Below are 20,769 nucleotides of genomic sequence, written 5' to 3'. Positions count from 1 at the left end.
TCTGTTCCACTCACACTCAGGTTACAGTCTGCTGTTGCACTGCTCTCTCCCCACGAGAAGCTGTTGCCAAGAATGACAGTTTTCCTGCTTCCTTTTGCCCGCTGGATGCTCTCAGTGTGTGGTCATGAACCCTCTGCAATAACAATGCGTTTGTGACCCTGCGGTCCGATTAAAGGAATGCTCTTTAAATCCAATGCGAATACTGTAGTCAGCAGTTTGATCTTGCACTATTCTTCTACATATCTTTTGCAGAAGCATCCAGGAAGCATGTGTAATATATTTCAAAGCTGCATGAAGAAAGTCTTTGACTGTATAAAAGGACTGATGAAGAAATCAATAAATAGGCAGAACATAGCCTACTGGGTCATTAATAAAACACTAAAGGAGTCCTTTCAAATGTGGCTTTATGTGCTCTGTCCTCATTGGGTCAAAGCAATCTATTTATGCTTCTCCCTCACCCCTGCTAGCTCCCCCTTCACTCCCTCAGGTCTACAGATAAAAGAGGGCTCATTGTGAACAAAGCAAAGGGTTTGACAGAGCTTTGGACACCTGCAGCGGATCAAACCATTCTGTTTGCTCAGGTTCAATAACGCGGGCTATCTGGGGTCGGGAGAGACCATTTGGTTATGGGAGACAGGACTAAGTCCCACGAGAAAGTCGCGATGATGCACACATGTCACGAGCAGCATTTAGGCATTTGAATGTTATCGAGATACTCCTCCGGTTCCACAGATACCATAATAAGAATGTGATTTCTCGAGCTGATGTGTCATTTTTAAAAAGCAGCAGGCGTAACAATCTCTTTGGATGGACGTAACAACCCCTATGCAAATTATATATACACATCCATATGGAGAGCATGTGCTGCCAGAGATGATGCGATAACTTGGGTGTTGCTATGGGAACATGACTCATCACAAGCCCTTCCTGCTTTACCTGTAGCAGCTGCACAGTACTCAGTACTCAAAAGCTATTTCATGCTCCTTTTGTTTGCCAACTAGCAGCAACCTCAATTTTCAATAACATATCATATGAGATGTCTGGGAAAACACAGTGACACAGAGGTGCTAAAAAAAGGTTTTGCAGCCAGTCGTATCTTTTTAAATTCACAAGAGGTACTGTATATTTATGAACACTTTTTTATGAAGTTTGGGCTTTGACCGAGTCAAGCTGTGATTGCATCGAAATCTTTCCGTCACATTGGGACTCCCTACAAACTTGGTATTTCACCTGGATTGGCCTGTGCTTGTACTTTATATGAGAACCCGTGTGCACCTTTGTTAGAATGTAGAACAAAAGAGTTACTTTGGTTTGATGAACATGAGAAGTTGGACTGAAGTTGAGTAACTATGGGCGCGTTTTTCTTCTTCTAATAATAATATATGCATAAAAACTTTCATTTATTTGGTGCATATCAAGTAGGCCTATGAAGGTATACAGAGTATACTTATCATGTTTTCATACAATTGTGTGTATTTGGTCTCAATTGATCGTCTGCCTTGTAAACCCGTTTGTGACGCTGATATCAGAATACAGAATTCAGACCTGTGTTGGACATCATTTAGTCCATCTAAATGTCAACATATTTTAGCACTGTTTAGTTGTACATATTTTCCAGTTTAACTTAATGGTCAATTTGAGAATTAGAGTTAAAGCAGGTAACAGTCATTATAAAATCTGGAAAGGCTGATGGCAGTTGCAGCTGAACCAGTAGTACAAGGAGCAAAAACTCTAAGGGTATCTTCGTACAGCTGTTAGATGTGTAATAGAGAGCATTTTGAAGAATCAACGGAGTATAACATTTATCAATAACAAGTCACCGTCTACATATAAATTACACAAGATTTCCCATATGATGTTTTGGTGTCAATAAAACTAATCAAATATGCAATATGCAAATGTATCCAAATCATAGTAATAATAATAAAAAGAAGAAGATGAGTCATCCAAGACAATGTGAGATGAGATCAAGAGTTTTTAATATATTTATCATGATATTTCCAATTGTGCAACACACACACACACACACACACACACACACACACACACACACACACACTGTAAGACATTTGAGTGCAGTTTTGTGTCTGTGTGGTGCTTCAGGTATGTTGTCATACACTGAGAAGTGCGGAGGAGGCCCCATCTGTCACACCTCTACTAACCCTGTAAACAGAATCCTGAGCTGTCATTCACAACAGGCCCACGTCTTTTTATCCTCACTGGTTACTTCTCTGCAGGCGAGGAAAATAGATGTGCAATAAAAAGCAAAGCAAAACGCAGCTCAGGCAGTAAGCAGGAAATGTCTGTTTTGGGAATGCGTCCTTCATAATGATGTGTAAATTGGGAGCTGTGGAATGGTACTTCAGGTGGGCTTGTTTGTAAGATGGATTGGTTACTGCTGGAGACTGTTAGTTATACTTTTCAAAGTACACATGACGGATTGGAGTACGAGTACGAGCATGGCACGTTTTAAAGGTGAAGGACTTTGAACGGAGTCTCAAACAATTGGGTCCACAAAAGTAGATATCAGATCATAATCAGTCATATCAGTGTCTATTTTACACTTAACTTTTGTGCTATAACTATATTCACTGTGAATATCAATAAAGGTTACACGTGTTTGCAAACCTGCAGACTGACCTGCAGGCTATTAGTTGTTGAGGAGAGGGGGGAGGGAGGGAGGGGGGGGGAGGGGGGGGCGGGGAGGGGAGGGGAGGGGGGGAGGGAGGGGGGAGGGAGGGAGGGAGGGGGGGAGGGGAGGGGCGGGAGGGAGGGAGGGAGGGAGGGAGGGAGGGAGGGGGGGGGAGGGGAGGGCGGGGGGAGGGGAGGGAGGGGAGGGGAGGGAGGGGGGGGGGAGAGGGGAAGGGAGGGGAGGGGGAGGGAGGGGAGGGGAGGGGAGGGGAGGGGCGGGGAGTGGGGGGGAGGGGAGGGAGGGGGGGAGGGAGGGGAGGGAGGGCGGGGAGGGGAGGGAGGGGGGAGGGTGGGGAGGGAGGGAGGGGAGGGAGTGGAGGGGAGGGGAGGGCGGGGGCGGGAGGGAGGGGGTGGGGGGGCGTCGGGTAGTTAGGGAGGTTCTGGGTAGTGATGGGGTGGCGTGTGGTCGGGTAGGTGTCTGTAGTTGATGTTCGTTCTTCTGTGTTTCTATTTCTTGCTTTTCTTTTATTCTTTATCTTTATTTCTTTTTCTTTTTTCTTTTCTTTTCTCTTTATTTTCTTTTCTTTTCTTTTCTTTTTCTTTTCTTTTCTTTTCTTTTCTTTCTTTTCTTTTCTTTCTTTCTTTCTTTCTTTCTTTTCTTTCTTTTCTTTTCTTTTCTTTTCTTTTCTTTTTCTTTTCTTTTTCTTCTTTTCTTTCTTTTCTCTTTCTTTTCTTTCTTTCTTTCTTTCTTTCTTTCTTTTCTTTTCTTTTCTTTCTTTTCTCTTAATTTAATTTCTTTTAAATTTCTTTTTTCTTTATTATTTATTTATTACTATTTATATGCACACTTGATGGCAACTGAGCCGGGACAAGCTGATGAAGTGTGTGCTGAATTAGGACAATACTGGTGGTTATATATTGTATTTTATATTGACATTCTACCTTCTAGGCAGCTAGCGGTTAATTCCTTTCAACATGATACGAAAATCAACATAAACACAAAATAATCACTTTTAGCTACCTTTATTATTGTAGTAAAGCTATATTATTAAAAACGTTGTAATGTAGGCTAGATTCAAGCAGAAACTCAGAAACTGGAATATCACTTGTCAGTGGTTCGTCAGTGGGAAACTGCAACAACAAAGACTTAAAGTGTGAAGCTGGTGTTATTTCATTTATTTCTTATCGCTCACAAAACCCATAAAAAAACCAAAACTAATACGTTAGTACTTTTGTCAATACTTCACGACTTTTGTGGCGTCCAGCACCAAACCCATTTGTTCAATAATTCTTAAAAAACATATCACAAATACAGTTGAACTTTTCTCCACATTTACTGCCACATCTTAGTTTTATTATCACCCAATACTACCATAACTTATAAATACAGAAAGAAGTCAAAACTAGAGAGTGACTAAAGGCTCACTTTGATGGATATCAATCTAAAATACATTGGACACACAATTAGTAGTAAATGAGCTAAAATATGCAAAACAACTAGTGTAATTTATGAACATTTAGTGGGTGAATAAGACACGATAAAGAGTAGTAAGATCTGTGCGCTGCTCGAGTGTCTTTATTACATAAAGCTGTCCAAAGGCATCATGTTACCCACTACTGTATCTTGTGCTGTGAGTCTGAGACAAGACAAGTACAAGCTCCAAGTGACATTCCAGGTACCTGGGTGGCCGTAGGGGATTTCATTACTGTGCTGAGATCACACTTTTTTTCTGAACATCTAAAGCACTTGTCTTGCTGCCTGAAGGTGATCGGGATGTTGGGTTGCATGAAGGTCAGACTGATTTCGTAAGATCCTTGGTTAGAATGGAAAAATTGAAAGCTTTCAGAGCAATCTTTGTTATAAGACTGAGGCTGTGAGGCGGCCTCACAGATCCATTTTGCTCTTAGTGTGCTCTGTTCCAGTCTTGCTCTCCCTACAAAAGATTCATTTTGTTGCTCTCTTTGTGCACCGTACTCGCCTCGTGATTCAATTTAATCCAACAATCTGAGCCAGGACTACAACTAGTACTGTAACAAAAAATGTCCTTCATATGTTCAACAAGAGACCATCTTGCAATGGGATCACATCAGCCACAACGCCAAATTGGGCCAGGGTCGTAAAATATGTGGACACAAAATCCTTGTGTTGTGGACTGTTGGGCTGACTTTTTAATATGACTTTTGGCTCTGGGAAATTATGATGGGCTATCTCCCAGTAGTTTCTGACATGAACTAAACAATTAACAGACAAATGAATCGTTAGTTGCAGCCCTAATGTGAATTGGTAGGCCATCTTACGATAACATGTAGGGCATTTATTCCTTATTGCAACTATACCGCGCATGTCCAGTTCATCTTACCTCTAAAAGGAACTTCTTCCTTACTTTCCCTCTGTGCTTGAGACTGACTCTGACTCATAATCGATTGCAATTTGGCGCATTTCTCCCAAACGTAGAGCTGAAGATCAGAGTCTTTCACACTTTTTTGTTACTCTATAAACTAGCTTTTGTGTATTGCTTGATGTAGAGACTTGTCTGACTCTGTGAGCAGCAGCGGATATCTCATTGTTTTTGTTTTCTTATTCATTTGCAACTGCTACAGGTCCTTGAGGCGTTTGAGAGGAAACCTAAAACTGCAGAGGCTGATTACTCAACACACATAAAAAGCATCCTCTAAAAGCATTCTCATTTGCGGTTCTGTAGCTGCGTTGAGTGCTTCACTCTGATACCTCGGTTAGGTAATACACCGGGGCTGAGAGTTATATTGGAGGTGACACCCCATCAGGCCTATAAATAGCTTTGCACTTTCCCCCCAGGAACCCAGCTGTAGCTTTCTCCCGGGCATTTGATCACTCGTTTGTACGGGGCTGACACCACCCTCTGCTGCTTACTGACTCCAAAACACACTAACACACACGGGTACATGCACGCCCCAAGTAGCTTCGCAAACATAAGAAAGACTTTCATCGGCTGCTGTGATTACGATGATTTTAAGAGGCAATCACTTCACAGGTTTCCCCTAAACTACATCTTTTCTGTCACTCAACTAATCACTTTAAATACTTATTTAACTATCATTGCCACAAGCAAGGCATGCCCTGAGTAAAGTTACTTCTTTGAAATCGTACCACTCTTACATAAATAAAACAGTGCACTTAATTGGAGGGGATGGTGATTCAGGCACAAGCCCATAAGCCTCATAACAAGTGGGAGTATGAAGCGAATGAAAACGAGAAAAGATATACAAAACCCCTGCAGGCTGTGTCTGACCTCAGTGAGTCACTGTCTACAGTCTTCTCCAGAATTGGGCATGACTCAGTAACGAGCACAAACATTTCTAAAGTGCACTTCTGTTGCCGGATACAGCATGTTACTCCAATTTGGAATTGAACGCTCAGTTTTTTATGCCGTGAAGTAAAACAAACGGTTGTGCTTTTGCAATTCCTAGAGATGATTTTCTTTATAGTGCATTGCTTTTTTGTTTTAGACTTTTTTCTATACCTCAAGGAGGTATATGAACATAGTTGCACATAAAAAATAAAAGAAAAAGAAGGTCAATACGGTTACTTTGTAAGGAGAAAAAGTCAATTAGAATATCTGTGTGGTTCCACTGATAAAGAAGTCATCTTTCAAATTATGTTCTACTCTTTTGAACACTCATAAATTAGGACTGGTTTGTCTAATGTAGGGAAATTACATAAATGTCTATTATTCAATATCTCCACAAAATGTGACGCTAAAACACAGAGCTGACTGCATGTCAGAAAGCATCAGCTGCAAGGTTAAATGCAGCGACTTCTATCACTCTGGCTCATGGGAAGGTGGAAGAGTGGATGTGGATTTACTCACATTTTCCATTTTCTTCTGTGCTATGCAGAGGTAGAGGTGTTGTAATGTGACTTTTTAGTTTTGTTAATTGATGACTTGATGAATTCCCAGTGCAGAAATTGATGAAGAAATTAAACATATTTCTGCTGGGTGTAATTCACCTACATTTCAGGCTTAATAACCACAAAATCAAATTGGCCAAAGATAAAAACAAAAACAAAAGAAACTGTGATTATAGGTCATGTTGTATATTTTTGCATACCAGACACAATTATGATGGCGCACAGTGAATCTACAGTAGCCACGGGGCTATAAATAATTCATAGCAGGAAAAGGATCTATTTGCGCCCGCATCTCTCCAGCGCGCGTGTGCACCTGCTGTCTTTTGGTCACGGCAGAAGCGTCTCCAATTATCCAGGAGGAGCACATCTGGATTTCTCTGCGCCCTTTGCCTCCAAGCAACACATCGATTTTGCGCGTGATCAATGCGGACGACTCAAGAAACTCTCAAGTGAATAATTTATGTGGGATGATTGATTTGTATTTGCGCAAAGAAATCCAAAATGGAGTAAACATCTCAACATAGAACTTCTCCAATATGTAGAAATGAAAGTGTGAGTTTTTTTTTGTTGCTTTAGGACAAGTTGTTCCCGTGTCTCTGTGTGTGATTACCGTTTCTTCACGTGATATGTAAAAGAGATTATTCATTTCAATAGGCATGCTGGTCCTCCTCAGTCTTGTACCAGGTATGTCTGACGAGTGGCGCCTTCATGCCACACACGCCCTGCTTCACTTCGAGCTACACCTGCACCTGTCGGATGTTACTTGGAAATAATCGAAGTTTGAGGAAAGAGATGGTGGCGGGGTCTCGGTTCAGCACGTTGGACAGCGCTCGTGGAAGTTGGAGAGGACGGTGGCGCGCGGACACACTAGGATTTTAATTGAAAATAATTTTGGGGGAGCCGCTGCAGGGACCATGGTTGACTTTAAGTGCTTATTATTAACACCAACAGGCGCAGGTAAACCGGGAGCGGACTTTCCGGAGTGAGACATGGACTTTGCTGAAATTATTTTCGCTTTGTACATCGTCGTGGTCGCGGTCGTCTCGTTGTTGTCAAACTTGTTGGTGCTGCTATGTTTCGTCCACAGCAGCGAGATACGCCGACAGGTGCCCGGCGTCTTCACCATGAACCTGTCCTTCTGCAACATCCTCATCACAGTTCTGAACATGCCGGCCACTTTGGTGGGGATTATCAGGGACCAGCAGCCTTTTGGGGATTGCATTTGCCACGCGGTGAGCTTTCTGGAGACCTTTCTGACCGCGAACACCATGTTGAGCATGGCAGCTCTCAGCATAGACCGGTGGATAGCGGTGGTGTTCCCGCTCAGCTACTCCACTAAAATGCGCTACAAGGACGCGCTGATCATGGTGTGCTACTCCTGGCTCCACTCCTTCACCTTCTCCCTCACCGCGCTGCTCTTCTCCTGGGTCGACTACAACGCAGTGTACGCGTCCTGCACCTTGCAGCCGAGCGAGGAACGCGGCGACAGGATTAAGTTTACAATCTTCACTGTCGTTTTCCACGCCACCAGCTTCATGCTCTCCCTGTTCATATTGTGTTTCACCTACTTGAAGGTGTTGAAAGTCGCCAGGTTTCATTGCAAAAGGATTGACATTATCACCATGCAGACTCTTTTCCTACTGGTCGACATTCACCCAAGGTAGTTCACCAAATACATTCCTCATTTATTTATACATAAGCATGTTTCTTTTTCGATTTATAATTCATAGACTTAAAAGTGTTTTGCTGTTTTCAGCGTCAAACAAAGATGTTTAGCGGAGCAAAAGAGGAGAAAGCAGAGAGCCACGAAGAAGATCAGCATCTTCATCGGCTCATTCATCATCTGCTTTGCTCCCTATGTAATTACAAGGTAAGTTTAATTGTAAGTATACATCATATAATTCACTGCAGTACAACAACTATTCAAAGATAAATGACCCCAGTTATAACAACACATATATAAACCTCATGTCTTGTTTTCTGTCACACTATAAAATCAGATTAGACACAATTCAACACTTGTGCACAGTCACAATATAGTTTTTATGAACCATAACACAGCTCATTAGTCACCTGCATCACCCTAAACAGGTGGCTTGCCATGATGCTTCCACTGAAACACACACACGATACAATATAGGAGAATAAATACAGTACAGACAACACATGAGTTGCTCCCAGAGAAGATGGGAAATGCTTCAGGGGCTGAGTGACAGCCAGATGTTGTGCCGATGACCCATCAGTTTGACATTTGTGACGCATGCACATATGCGTGGGAAGAGGACACATTGGCAAGTCTGAGACATTGGAGTAACCCCGTGACCCTACCCACTGGAAGTAGCCTGCTGTTGAAACCAAAACATGTCATTATGATTCATTCCTACTCATGTGTCTGTGCTGCTTAGAACTTATACATGTTTACTTCAAAGGCAGAAAGGGCTTTCTGTTACTTTTTTAGTTTCTTAACATTATCTTAATTAGCGCAACATAAGGTCGCGTATGTAAATTATTGGAGCGTGAACCTTATAATTAAATTCTATATAATACCGTACTATAATACTGTGGATGATTTAAAATGCCTACATAAAATGAATCAAACAAAAAAGTACAATGCACATTGTTATATGTGTATTGCACCTCCTCATGAAAACTAATGATAGTGCTTTGCATTGAATATGTGCAGGGTTGCGCTGCTGGACACAGAAATGCAGTACACCTCTTCACTTTTTCTGTTTTATGATTAGATTTCAAAGACCAAAGCTAAATAATTGTCCTTTTATGTTTTTCATTCAATTACAACATACTAAATGTAAACATGAAAAGGAAATATCTATTACAATAGGCGTCGTGTACTTTATTTCTTTGTTTTTCCGTAGGCCTTTTGTATCCTTCCATACAAATAGTTTAATGATACAAACTTAAGGTGCATTAGGAATTTAAAATAGTTTAATACCATTACATTTCATTACCTTCTCCTGCACAAAACTTTCAGACTACCCTCTCGTCATAAAACATAACCCCTTCCCCCTTGTTGACCTCCCCTTATAACTTTCAAACAGTCCCTAATGTGTTAAGGCTCTATAGGTTCGTTCCTAATCGCCTGTGAACATTTGAAAAAGTAAAGAAAAACAGAGCTCTGACTAAAATGTACTTCGTTGAGTTATGCATTTGCTGCCTCCCCTTCAGGTTGGCCGAGCTTCTACCTTTCGTGGACATCAACCGCCACTGGGGAATCATCAGTAAGTGCCTGACATACAGCAAGGCTGCGTCAGACCCCTTTGCCTACTCCCTCCTACGTCAGCAGTACAAGAAAGTCCTGGTTACTGTCGTCAACAGGCTGCTCCGCCGTGACCTGTACCCTTCCTCTGGCCACAACAGCTCTTTAGACACAGAGAACGACTACTGTCTCCAGAGGATCAGCTAATGGCACACGCGCGGACATGGCAGACACACACTACAGGACAAAAAAATAAAGGTTGCCTCTTGGAAGAAGGTGGGCGGAGGGAAAGACAGGATATTGTTAGGAAAGGAAAAGAGAGCAGATAGAGGGGACATGTTGTGGGTGGGGGGGGGGGGCAAAGAGAGAAGATAAGTATGGAAGATAGTGGGTGGAGCGGAATGAGAAGACAACTAATGAGGGGGAGGATGAAGAGGCGAAGGAGAAGACAGGTAGGGAGCAACGGGGACGATGTGGAAACGTCGGACTCAGACAATATCGGTAAACAAGAGATCTGTGATTCATCGGCGAAACACACAAAAGCACACAGATGCACACACAGATCAGACAAATCAATTTCAGCGAGGAGTCGTGGGTTCAGATTAATCTCAAACCGAAGGCTCACACAGCTGGACACCGGCCCCCCCTTTTCTTCTCTTTGTGCGACATGTATAAAGTGGCCTTTTGTACTGAACCAACCACTTTATAATGATTTTAGCAAATCCACATGCAGTGACCTTTTCTTCCGCCCAGAGAGGTACAGAGGGACACAGCTCGAAGCCGATAGTCGATAGGTGCCGGAGGGAAGATGCGAAAAGAAGTAAAGACTACGTCGGTCCTGCTTCTGGATAATGTACTCTTAGGTGTGGATGATCAACTGCTGCACATCATTGCCATGTTCTGTATTGACCATGTTAGACTACTCTGCAGTGTCATGTCATTTACTGAATATTGATGCACTTTGTCTAATTCTTCTCAGAGCTACTACAGTTACAGGAGCCAAAGGCCAATTACATGTACAACATTTTTAATGGTATGGCTGGTGATGTTGTGCATTTCTCTTATTGTTAACAAGTGCCACGAGAAGACCAAAATCAACAATGTCTCAATCCAGCTCTCAATATTTTCAGATCCTTTTTCGTTTGAAGATTTATTTTGTTGTTGCATTTCTGCCTTCAGACAGAATCTAGCTGTCAATCAAACATTGCGCTTGTACACTATAGTATAGTATAGGACCTCAAAGATGTGTCATGGATATAAACGTTCATTTTTAAACAGGTTTCATACTTTCTTAAAACAGCTGGGCTCTGTAGTTATTAAGCAAACATTACTCAAACAGAAGAAGACTTTTTTGGGACTATTTTCAGACGTGGATTGATACACATCTGGTGCACTGGTGAGTGTTTTACGGGAGCAGTATGGGCATGTTTGTTTGAGAGAAAGCAAACTGCAGTGCCCTGGTTCATGGTAATGAAGAAACATGTCACCCAGTAAGTTTTTTAATAGTATTCAGACAATTGTAAAAACAAGGAACACCCCATTTGTGATACTTTAATGGCCATCTTACCATACTCCAAGTTCCTACGCCACTTAGTCTGCGAAGCATCTTAGTTTTGACATGTTTCACTTCATTAAATCCAACTCTCTTGTGAATTGAACCATCTTACTCACACGTCCAGGAGGCAGGGGTTGAGAGTATTTGAAGATTGCTACACACTGGTTAGCAGGATCAATTCATTATTGCTTTTGGTCTCTTCGTGAGATTTGTTGACGATAAGAAAAACGTAGAATATCCCCCGACTTATCCTGCGTCTCCTTTTTGAGTTTGAAACTGAATGTACTAGAGATAGCCCACTTTTTTTGACTGAAATGCATTTGTACAACTGTGCTTTGTTTTGCAAGTTGAATGGAGAAAATGTTTCTATGGATATTTACATGATGTTATTATATATTTTGCACTGTACAGGAACAACATTTTGTCGAGATAAAAGGGTGACGTAGCATAGGCGATGCTAGAAGTGCTTTAAACACACCGTTTCGTGTATGTGCCAGATTTGAACATGTGACTTTTCCAGCGGTTCTATACTAACCAGAATAGCTGCTTTATTATTAAAAAAATCTATTTCTTTGGATGTACTTTATGCACATGTATTGTTCCTCCTGTAAGCCACTTGCTGTTCTTTGGCAGTGTAATTAGATATTAGTGGAATATGTGCAATAAAAGCTGTCAATTATAAAGCTATTAGAAATATGAATGTTTTCACAGTAATGTCATTGAATCTAGATAATGCCCTTTGATTTCATTTGTACGTTTCTAAATTTAATTCAAGCAGCACAGTCAAAAGTCTTGGACACTAAATGACAAATAGCTTGGAGTTTTATTGAAACGATTGATCGAGATTATGGAAACAATATTGGAAATTGATGGATACAGGTATACTAGGAAACATCGTTTGTTATTCTCTAATAAATAACTCTTTGGGTTCCTTGTTCACCAGCTAATCACCTGTTTCTGCATCACATTGTTTGGCTTCCATAGATGAGATACGGTGTAAATGTCTCTGTTGCAGCAGCGTTATTACCAAATATAATTAAAGAGATTGGTCATAGATAATTTTTGCCAATTAGTGATTCTAATTTATTCTGACTCAGACCTCATTTGATGCATTGAAACAGACCAACGGTAATTACTTGTAACATGAAGTGAAGGAATCATCACTATTTCGTGGCTAATTTAATCACCAGCAGCTGAATTCAAACAGCTCAAGGTCGTAATGAAGTCTGGGTTTGGAGAAACTGGTTATTAAAACTGTTCACATGAAGGTTATTTTCTACATGACTCTTCTGACACTCACGTGTAGTTTCATCATAAATGTTTGACCGAGGATAATTTAAAGATGACTTCAGAGGAACAGTCTGCAGGTGCTGCATCAATGGTAAACACCTCTACCCGTTGGACACTTTGAGAATTGCGATGAAACACTGACAACTTATCTGACTGATTATATTTGTTGTGGAGGAATTGAATGTTTTCAAAAAGAAGTGCTTCATTTCACTGGGCCGCGCAATAATCTGCATAATAAATGGACCACGTTAAAGATCTAATTCATATTCCTGATTTAGGATACAGTAGTGTTTCTATTTTACTAACCAGGCTTGAACTCTGTGGTCCTGCACCCACGATGAATAATCATGCTTCCTATTATGCTAATTCAGATCGGCACAGCTTGAAGGAGAGAAGACCCTATAATTAGTTCGAATTAGTAAAACCAGCTCCATGTAATGAAGACAAATGCATGTGTGTGATAGTCTCCTGGCACATCAATTTAGGACGTAGAGCTGCTCACTTGAACAATGAAGGATGGAAATCAGGTCAGGTGGCAATCACCCTCGGCTGAGTCTTGAAGCAAATGAAGCATTCTTTAGAGACAATCAAAGCTTTTGCTCTGTCTCATGACTATCTTGGTAGTCATTTTGAGAATCGTTTCCATTATGAAGAATTATAAGGCCTAAATAACTTGTTTGCTCGATTGTCAGGTAGCCTTCCACGGCTTGTGGGGATGCATGCAGCTAAAATGTTGATAAATGTGCTTAAATGTTAATTTTCTTACTCTAAGATGGAGTAAAGCTTGACCCAAAAGAATCCAAGCTTATGATGTGACAACTGTGGTCTAAGTCAAGCCACAATGTGCAGAATATAAAGAAAAAAGGATGTTGGATTGCCTACATTTGGAGCAGTTTAAGGTCAAACCTAAATGAATGTATTAGCTTCAAAAACAGTAACATTTCACTTACGTATGTCTGGTTTAACAACCTGCTAGCATAGGTCCTACTTTGACTCTATGATAGGCCTACATTTAACATTTAGAAGTAAGTTAACAGTATATATGTCACACAAGACAGCCAATTTGTAAAAGACAGTTGAAAACTAGCTTAGCTGCTAGCTTAATGATTCCCTTTAAATTAGGATCAGATTTAATTTGAACAATAATATACAGTACATATATAACTTTTTTTTAATTAAGAAAATACACTTCAAATGGACGAAACAAAACTGCTAATATTAATTGAATAATTGTATGTTTATGGCATCTTTAATGAAAAGTCTTGTTCTATCGCCAATTAAGGACCAGGTGTGTATTATTGGCCCAGAAAAGGTCATGTGACTGAAGATAGACACTCCAGGTGAGAATATTAAATGAATATATAGTAGGATATGCACTTTCATTAATTTTAAACAAAAAAACAACAACTAAACACAAACATTGGGAAAAAAGAAATACGTTTACGTGCTTGCCTTTTTAATTCACCTTATATCTCCGTAAATGTGCGCCAAAATCTACATTCTCATTTTCATGCGCATGTCCCTGCTTCACCTCCAGAGCCACTTCCTCTGTAACTTGATAGTTGACTGTAATACGTGTAATAGCCAACAGTGAGGGAAATTCAGGGGGAAATTTCTGCAGACTTTTGGATATTGACGCACAGACACTCTGGCTGCGTGTGTGAGGTGCCACATCGAAAAGGAAAATAAACCGCGGAAAAAAATGAGCATCATGCTGCTGATCCTGCTGCAGTTGTCGGTCCTTGTGTCGTGTGCACCTCGACAGTGTGACCCAGGATTTCGAGGTAACGTTTTTGAGCTTTATGCGATGGCATACTTTATTATCACACATCTGGAACGTGCTGCATGAATTATACACGTTTCCATTTGAACAGAGATCTCTAGAATCAGAAGCTGACTTTCGTGCAGTTAAACTTATGACAGATGTTTGTAGGTTACTTTTAAAGTCACTAAAATGATAGTGAATATGATTTAGATGTTGGCCTATCTTCTCAAATGGTATCGATATTCCATGCTTTTCAGCCTTAATGATTTAAGATTTATAATCCTGTAAAAAAATGTGGAATTTCTAATGACTTTGTAGACAGACAGGCATTTTAGAAAGCTGCTGAAACATAACCAGAGGTAGATCAAGCAGAGTGTTGTGTGTAGGCCACATTTAAGCTTTTGCAGAGACCGCTCTGCCATCTAGTGTCTGCCACAGTGTCAGCTAATGACATGCTGATGATGTGTCTTGCAGGACTGTGCAAGCCAACAGTGGAAGAAAAACGTAAGTACCCTACGTGATGTCCTCCATGAACTGTTTGTCATCCAGCTTGCCTCATGTTGGAGCAGCTTGACTGTTTAACGCCATAAATGTGACCTAAAACAACCTACTTTCCACACCAGAGAACTATCAGGCTCTAACTCTCCCGGACATGTCAGGAGTTTGTACAATTCCATCCCTTGTGAGTCAGTCTTTTTTAAAAACAAAAAGGATGAGATCATAAATCACACTGGGTGTAGTCTTAATGGAATCTGGCCCGAAAGCCATAAGACCATCATGTGTATTTTTAGATGATCAATGGCAGTATGAAATATTCAAATTCTAATTTCCAGAGATAATAGAAATATTTGGAGCTAGATGAGGATAAAGACAGCGCAGTGAGGCTCATAATTAAGTGTGTGACAGATGGAAATACATGTCCTGAGCCCTCGAAATAAGATTGTTAAAGTTAGATTAGCTGTTAGTGTGGATAACTCTTCCCTCATATAGTTTCTAAGTAATCATTCACTTTTAAAATGTCTCTAACCTATTTCAATTTCTGTTCTAAGCCAAATGCACGGATGTGTTACTGTCCTACTGCGACGACATGTCCTACACTCAGACCATGTTCCCAAACATCCTCGGCCACAAGAGTCGCGAAGACGCCGAGGCCGGCGCCGAGTACCTCCTCATGAGCGTGGTCGAATCTCTGCTCGGGGGAGAGTGCAACCCTGAAATCCGCATGCTGGGCTGCTCTGTGTTGGCCCCGCGCTGTGAGAAGGAGAAGGTACTGAAGCCCTGTCGCACCACCTGCGATACGGTGCGTAAAAGATGCAGCCACGCTTTCGAGGGGATAGAGATGGCCTGGCCCTACTTTCTGGACTGCGATCGCTTCTTTGTCAGCGACCAAGAGGGATGTTACGACCCGCTGGAGGGCCTCACAGGTGAGAACTAAGTATAATATCATTGGTATGGTGCAGAAGTGTGAACTTGAGTCACAAATGGCATTACATTTGATGACTCAAAGACAGTGTCCTGACCTTAGTTTTGACTCTGCCCGTTAATATTCTGATTTTTAACCCTTTTGTTTCAAAGTGCAAGAGTTTCAATAGAGCAGACATCTGGTTCGCAAACATGCTCATGTGGCTCACCTCAAAAATAAAGTCCAACTGGAACGCCTTATTTCCCCACATAAACCCTCACTTACACTGAGTCCTGTGGCTGTTGTCATGTGTTTTTATTAGCAGCCAATACATAAATACGGTGCCTTAATGCCCCACAGAAAAGCAAACATTGTCTGACAGTATTTTCTAAAAGCTGTTCTAAATTCTCGAAGGTTTGTAAAGATAAAAAAGAAAGACACTCTGCTGCCTCTCACTGCAGAAATCATGTGCGAGCCATATGAGAGTATGAACTTCCACAGGACAGAAGGAACTGATTTGAGCATTTAGTCCTTTATGCACATTAAAGTTAGTGGTTATAAGAGTCTTTAAAGTCAAACAGTGAAATTAACTACACTGTTTTTAACCTGTACTACTATTTGAAAGTGTCTCTACTTTTTATCGTCGCGCAAAAATACATTTCAGCCATGAATTTATTTCAGATGTCTGGCAGCAGGTTGGATCCTGAGTAATTATTCCCATATTCACATTCATTTCATACTGATGTTCCTGTTTTAATATCATGTGACCTCAAACTCCTTACACAGCAATCCTGCACTGTACGCACATCACTTGGGGTACTACACAATACACGTGTATGAAAAGGCATGTTGGGTGAAAAGTGGGTGTGTAGAAGACGTTAGGTTAACGTAGAAGAAGATGTAAATGATATACCTATAATAACTAATGACTGTCCAAATCGTGCATCTTAACCAGGAGTGACAGTTTGAACAGAAAGTCTTCTGGGTCATTTGAATCTGGCATCTGGTTTAATGTGTTTCATGTGGTTTTGTAACTGTTACTGGTTTCTGCTGGCGTCAAAACAAGTGTGAGTCTAAAAATAAGGGCAGACATCAGCCCGCTTTGCCAGTTTAATGTGTCACTTGAAATCGGCACATTCGGCCCGTCAGGTGTTATATATCGACTTTCCACGCTCTCTTTTTCGTTTCTACTGTACATACCAGACACTCTATTAATAGCCTGGCAGCCTCACAGGAATGTAAACTGCATTTTTCTTTGATAGATCTAAAAGATGGCCAGCTGTAGCCCACCACTTACTATGTTGTGTTTGTCTTTACAGCAGAGCAGGATGTCGAGGATGTCGACGGCATGGCGATTCTTCCTCCTGAGGCGCCGGCCACCACCATGCAGTTCATCTATCACACCAACGCTCAGATGATCAGTATCTTGAAGAAGACCGAGGAACAATGCTCAGATATAGCGAGAACCTACAGCATCGGCCGCAGCATGGAGGGCAGGGAGCTGCTCGTGATCGAGTTCTCAAACAACCCCGGTGAACATGAGCTGCGTGAGTAAAGGTTGTCGAAGAAAAGTATAATGTTTCATTTATTATCAGGCCAGTTACTGTAGATGTGACCCTCTGTAGTCGAGCCGGAGATAAAGTACATCGGCAACATGCACGGAAATGAGGTCCTGGGCCGCCAGCTGCTGATCTACTTGGCTCAGTACATGTGCTCAGAGTATTTGCTGGGGAACGAGCGCATCCAGAGCCTCATCAACACCACCCGCATCCACATCCTGCCCTCCATGAACCCTGACGGATACGAGCTGGCTGTCTCTGGACTCCAGGACAATAACTACGGGGATGATGAGGAGGAGGTCAGTTCTCCACAGATGCATACATTTCATACAAAAATCCAGATGTTCGCTTAGATCGTTAATACTTAAATGAATAATATTTATTGTTGCAACACAAATTTGTCAATCCCACAGGCTCCCAGATACGATTCTTTGAACGTCGGCCGGAACAATGCTCAGAACGTCGACCTGAACAGGAAACTTCCCAGATTTGACATCCGTTGTTTACGGCCGACGCAGACAGAAGCGCTACCGCACCGACCACATCCCAATCCCAGACTATTACTGGTTTGGTAAGGTACTGTATGAATCCTTATCCATATATGTCGTGTCAGTAAATGATACTTTATAGTCTAATGGGTGATATTGCCGTTTCATTTCTTGGTCCCGAATAAGTCTTAATGCTGCGATCCAGGTTGCACCAGAGACTTACGCTGTCATGAAATGGATCCGCTCCATCCCGTTTGTGCTGTCTGCTAACTTCCATGGTGGGGACCTGCTGGTGTCCTACCCCTACGATCTGTCCAAACACCCGCTGGAACGCAACATGCTCTCCCCAACACCCGACGCCAAGGTGAACTGGTTACTTTGAACACACCACCAGTCAAAAGTGCATTGAATCCACAAAATAAAAGAAGGAAAACATGATAATAAATCAGCTGCTAACACTACACAAACATCATTACATTACAGTACCGTGTCATCATCTGTAAATGGACTTAAAGAGTAGAACAATAACCTCTCAGGTTCTTATTCTGTAGGTGTTCAAGCTTCTTGCGAGAACATATGCAAACGCCCATGAGACGATGTCCAATGAAAATGCCCAGTGTGGATCGTCTCGTGGTATCAGTCAAAAAGGAACCATCAATGGAGCGCAGTGGTCCAGCTTTGCAGGTGGTACGTTGAAAAAGTGACACGTTATTCCTCAGGTACAGTGACACTGTTCATTTCTGACTCTGAAAAATAAAAATGAAATGTTAAATGGAGCCACTAGAGGTCGCTGTCAGACCAGTTATGATAAATAAATCAAATCAGGGAAGCAGTGAGGAGGAAGCTTCTGAGAGGTGTAGGGGAAAGGTCAGCACGGCTTTCTCGTGGATTTCTGGGTAAAGCAGTTTTGTCTTTGTCTCTTTGTCTCTTTGTCTCTTTGTCAGGCATGCAAGACTTCAACTACCTTCACACCAACTGCTTTGAGGTGACCGTGGAGCTGGGCTGTGATCAATTCCCGGCTGAAGAGGATTTGTATATCAGCTGGCACGAAAACCACGAGGCTTTAATCACATTTTTGGAAACAGTAAGGACGTGATTACGTTTTTTCCGTTTTCTTATTTCGGTTGGTATCGTGGCGTTTGGTTTAGGGATGCACCGATCCAATACAAGGTCCTTTTGTGTAAGCACCATCGTTATAAACGCTCATTTGTCCCTCTGGGAACATGCAAAGTGAGACATGATCGGTTGTGTTTAATTTATTTACTAAAGTGTCTTAAGTTCTTCAGGATGTATGGCTTGAATTTCTCTAGCTCTTAGCATGGCGTGTGAAATGTGATGAATTGTCTTGTGTCGTTCCTCAGGCCCATCGAGGTATCAAAGGCGTCGTCAAAGACGAGGAGGGAAATGCAGTCAAAGGTGCTCGAATATCAGTCATAGGAATACGCCACGACGTTACCACAGGTAATAAATCTCAGCTCTAGTATCATAATTCCATAAAGTAAGGGGCACAACAATGGAGTTCAATAGAAAGCATTGAATTGAGAAAGCTAAATGTTTCAAATCGAAGCAGCAAAGGCTGAAATATATGGGTTGTAATGACCACTTTCTGACTGGTAAATAGCATTCATGTCAACATCAAAATCATTATCACGACTACAAGTGTTTCGATATATGTTTCTGGAAGCTCCTGAAATCCAAACCAAGATGGATGTCGAACTTATGGCATATATATAGTCAATAAACAGTATGCAACTTATGAGTCCAAACACTCTGCCTGCTTCTCCCTGCCCAGCTGAAAACGGAGACTACTGGCGCCTCCTCACCCCTGGCGTCCACATCGTGATCGCCTCGGCCCCGGGCTTCTCCAGAGCCACGAAGAAAGTCCACCTGCCTCTTCACATGCACACGGCAGGCCGGGTGGACTTTCTGTTGCAGAAAGCTGCACTAGAGCTTGACACGCAAGAGCAGGACGAAGCCCTTCTGTCTATGGGCACCTATGACCAATTTGACCCTTATAATCAGTACAAGCGCTACACCCTGATGCCTGACGTGAGCAGCAACCGCGAGGAGAGAGCAGAGAAGCCCTGGTGGTGGAGCTACTTTTCCTTATCAGGAGGCCCCGCACCAACCTGGCTGCTCAAACACAATTAGAGCTTTTAATGGGAGAAGGGGAAGAATAGCATCTCTTTCTACAGTATACACGCACAATCTAGCTATCGTGTAACAATGGATGTGCTGCTTTTTGTTGATGCTGCACTGCAGAATAGTGTACAAGCACTTCTACCTACATGTGCTCTGTTTGGTCCCAAGTCAATAAGATAACTTCAGTTATTGACCATGATGAAATGAAAGTTTTTTTTAAAGACTTTTATAACAATTTATAACTTTTATAAGAACTTTAGTTTCATTAAAGTTATTGTATACAGTCACAATGCGAGTCCTTACATCTATTGGGAAGGAAAGGTTATTTGTACAGCTCCACACAAGAACAACATTATTAAAAAGGAAATTAATATGTTGAAGAGGAATACTTGGATATTGTTTTTTCAAAATGACCCACTTCCAATCTTGGTTCAAGTATTAGATTTTTAGTAGGTAGTGAAACCAGCTGACCACTAGAGGGATTGCTGAGTCAACTTCTGGCCTAAATTGCTGCAAACCTTTGGGTCTAGTTGTTCATTCACACATTGTAAAATTAGTAAAATGAGCAGAAATAGTTCTGTGCTGTATCTCGAACATATCGCTGAGTCAGCGTTTTGTATGAAAAAGGCTTTCCTGATTTCTTTTGCGTTTCTTTCTGTTCAGATGTTGCCGTGCGGCTATATTTAATACAGATAAACAACAAAGTGATTTACTAGGTGTACTTGGAGTCCTTACTGCATGCGACATGCCAATAAGCTGTGAGTAGTTCCACCAACGAGTGATTATCTCTGAATGTTTTTATTGTTATAGATTTGAAGAGCATGCAATTCC

The 20,769-nt window shown here is 41.6% G+C and overlaps 2 protein-coding genes across 3 annotated transcripts; both read left to right on the top strand.

Moving 5' to 3' along the window:
• Positions 1–6,878: 6,878 nt before the first annotated feature.
• Positions 6,879–11,979, top strand: LOC115023405 (G-protein coupled receptor 26-like). Of its 2 annotated transcripts, XM_029454360.1 has the most exons (4): positions 6,879–7,072; positions 7,175–8,180; positions 8,277–8,390; positions 9,707–11,979. In XM_029454360.1, the coding sequence occupies exons 2-4, from the start codon at positions 7,510–7,512 to the stop codon at positions 9,942–9,944; spliced, it is 1,023 nt and encodes a 340-aa protein (XP_029310220.1). In that variant the 5' UTR covers positions 6,879–7,072; positions 7,175–7,509; the 3' UTR covers positions 9,945–11,979. The 2 variants fall into 2 exon arrangements, with proteins under 2 accessions (XP_029310220.1, XP_029310219.1); XM_029454359.1 differs by having other exon boundaries at positions 6,879–8,180.
• Positions 11,980–13,924: 1,945 nt separating this feature from the next.
• Positions 13,925–20,318, top strand: LOC115023671 (carboxypeptidase Z-like). Its single transcript, XM_029454854.1, is given in 12 exon segments — positions 13,925–14,366; positions 14,822–14,851; positions 15,397–15,771; positions 17,069–17,296; positions 17,375–17,607; positions 17,722–17,784; positions 17,786–17,884; positions 18,002–18,160; positions 18,348–18,483; positions 18,741–18,880; positions 19,158–19,257; positions 19,589–20,318. Coding segments are annotated over 12 exon segments (2,004 nt in total). The 5' UTR covers positions 13,925–14,284; the 3' UTR covers positions 19,948–20,318.
• Positions 20,319–20,769: the final 451 nt, after the last annotated feature.

Source organism: Cottoperca gobio, chromosome 18 (assembly GCF_900634415.1).
Source record: "Cottoperca gobio chromosome 18, fCotGob3.1, whole genome shotgun sequence".
NCBI classification, from domain to species: Eukaryota; Metazoa; Chordata; class Actinopteri; order Perciformes; family Bovichtidae; genus Cottoperca; species Cottoperca gobio.
This window is presented reverse-complemented; position numbering and strand designations above follow the sequence as displayed.

Coding starts and splice junctions, on each gene's coding strand:
- LOC115023405 (XM_029454360.1), top strand. CDS start 7,510: ATGGACTTTGCTGAAATTATTTTCGCTTTGTACATCGTCGTGGTCGCG. Junction 8,181..8,276: donor CTGGTCGACATTCACCCAAG/GTAGTTCACCAA, acceptor TGCTGTTTTCAG/CGTCAAACAAAGATGTTTAG. Junction 8,391..9,706: donor GCTCCCTATGTAATTACAAG/GTAAGTTTAATT, acceptor CCTCCCCTTCAG/GTTGGCCGAGCTTCTACCTT.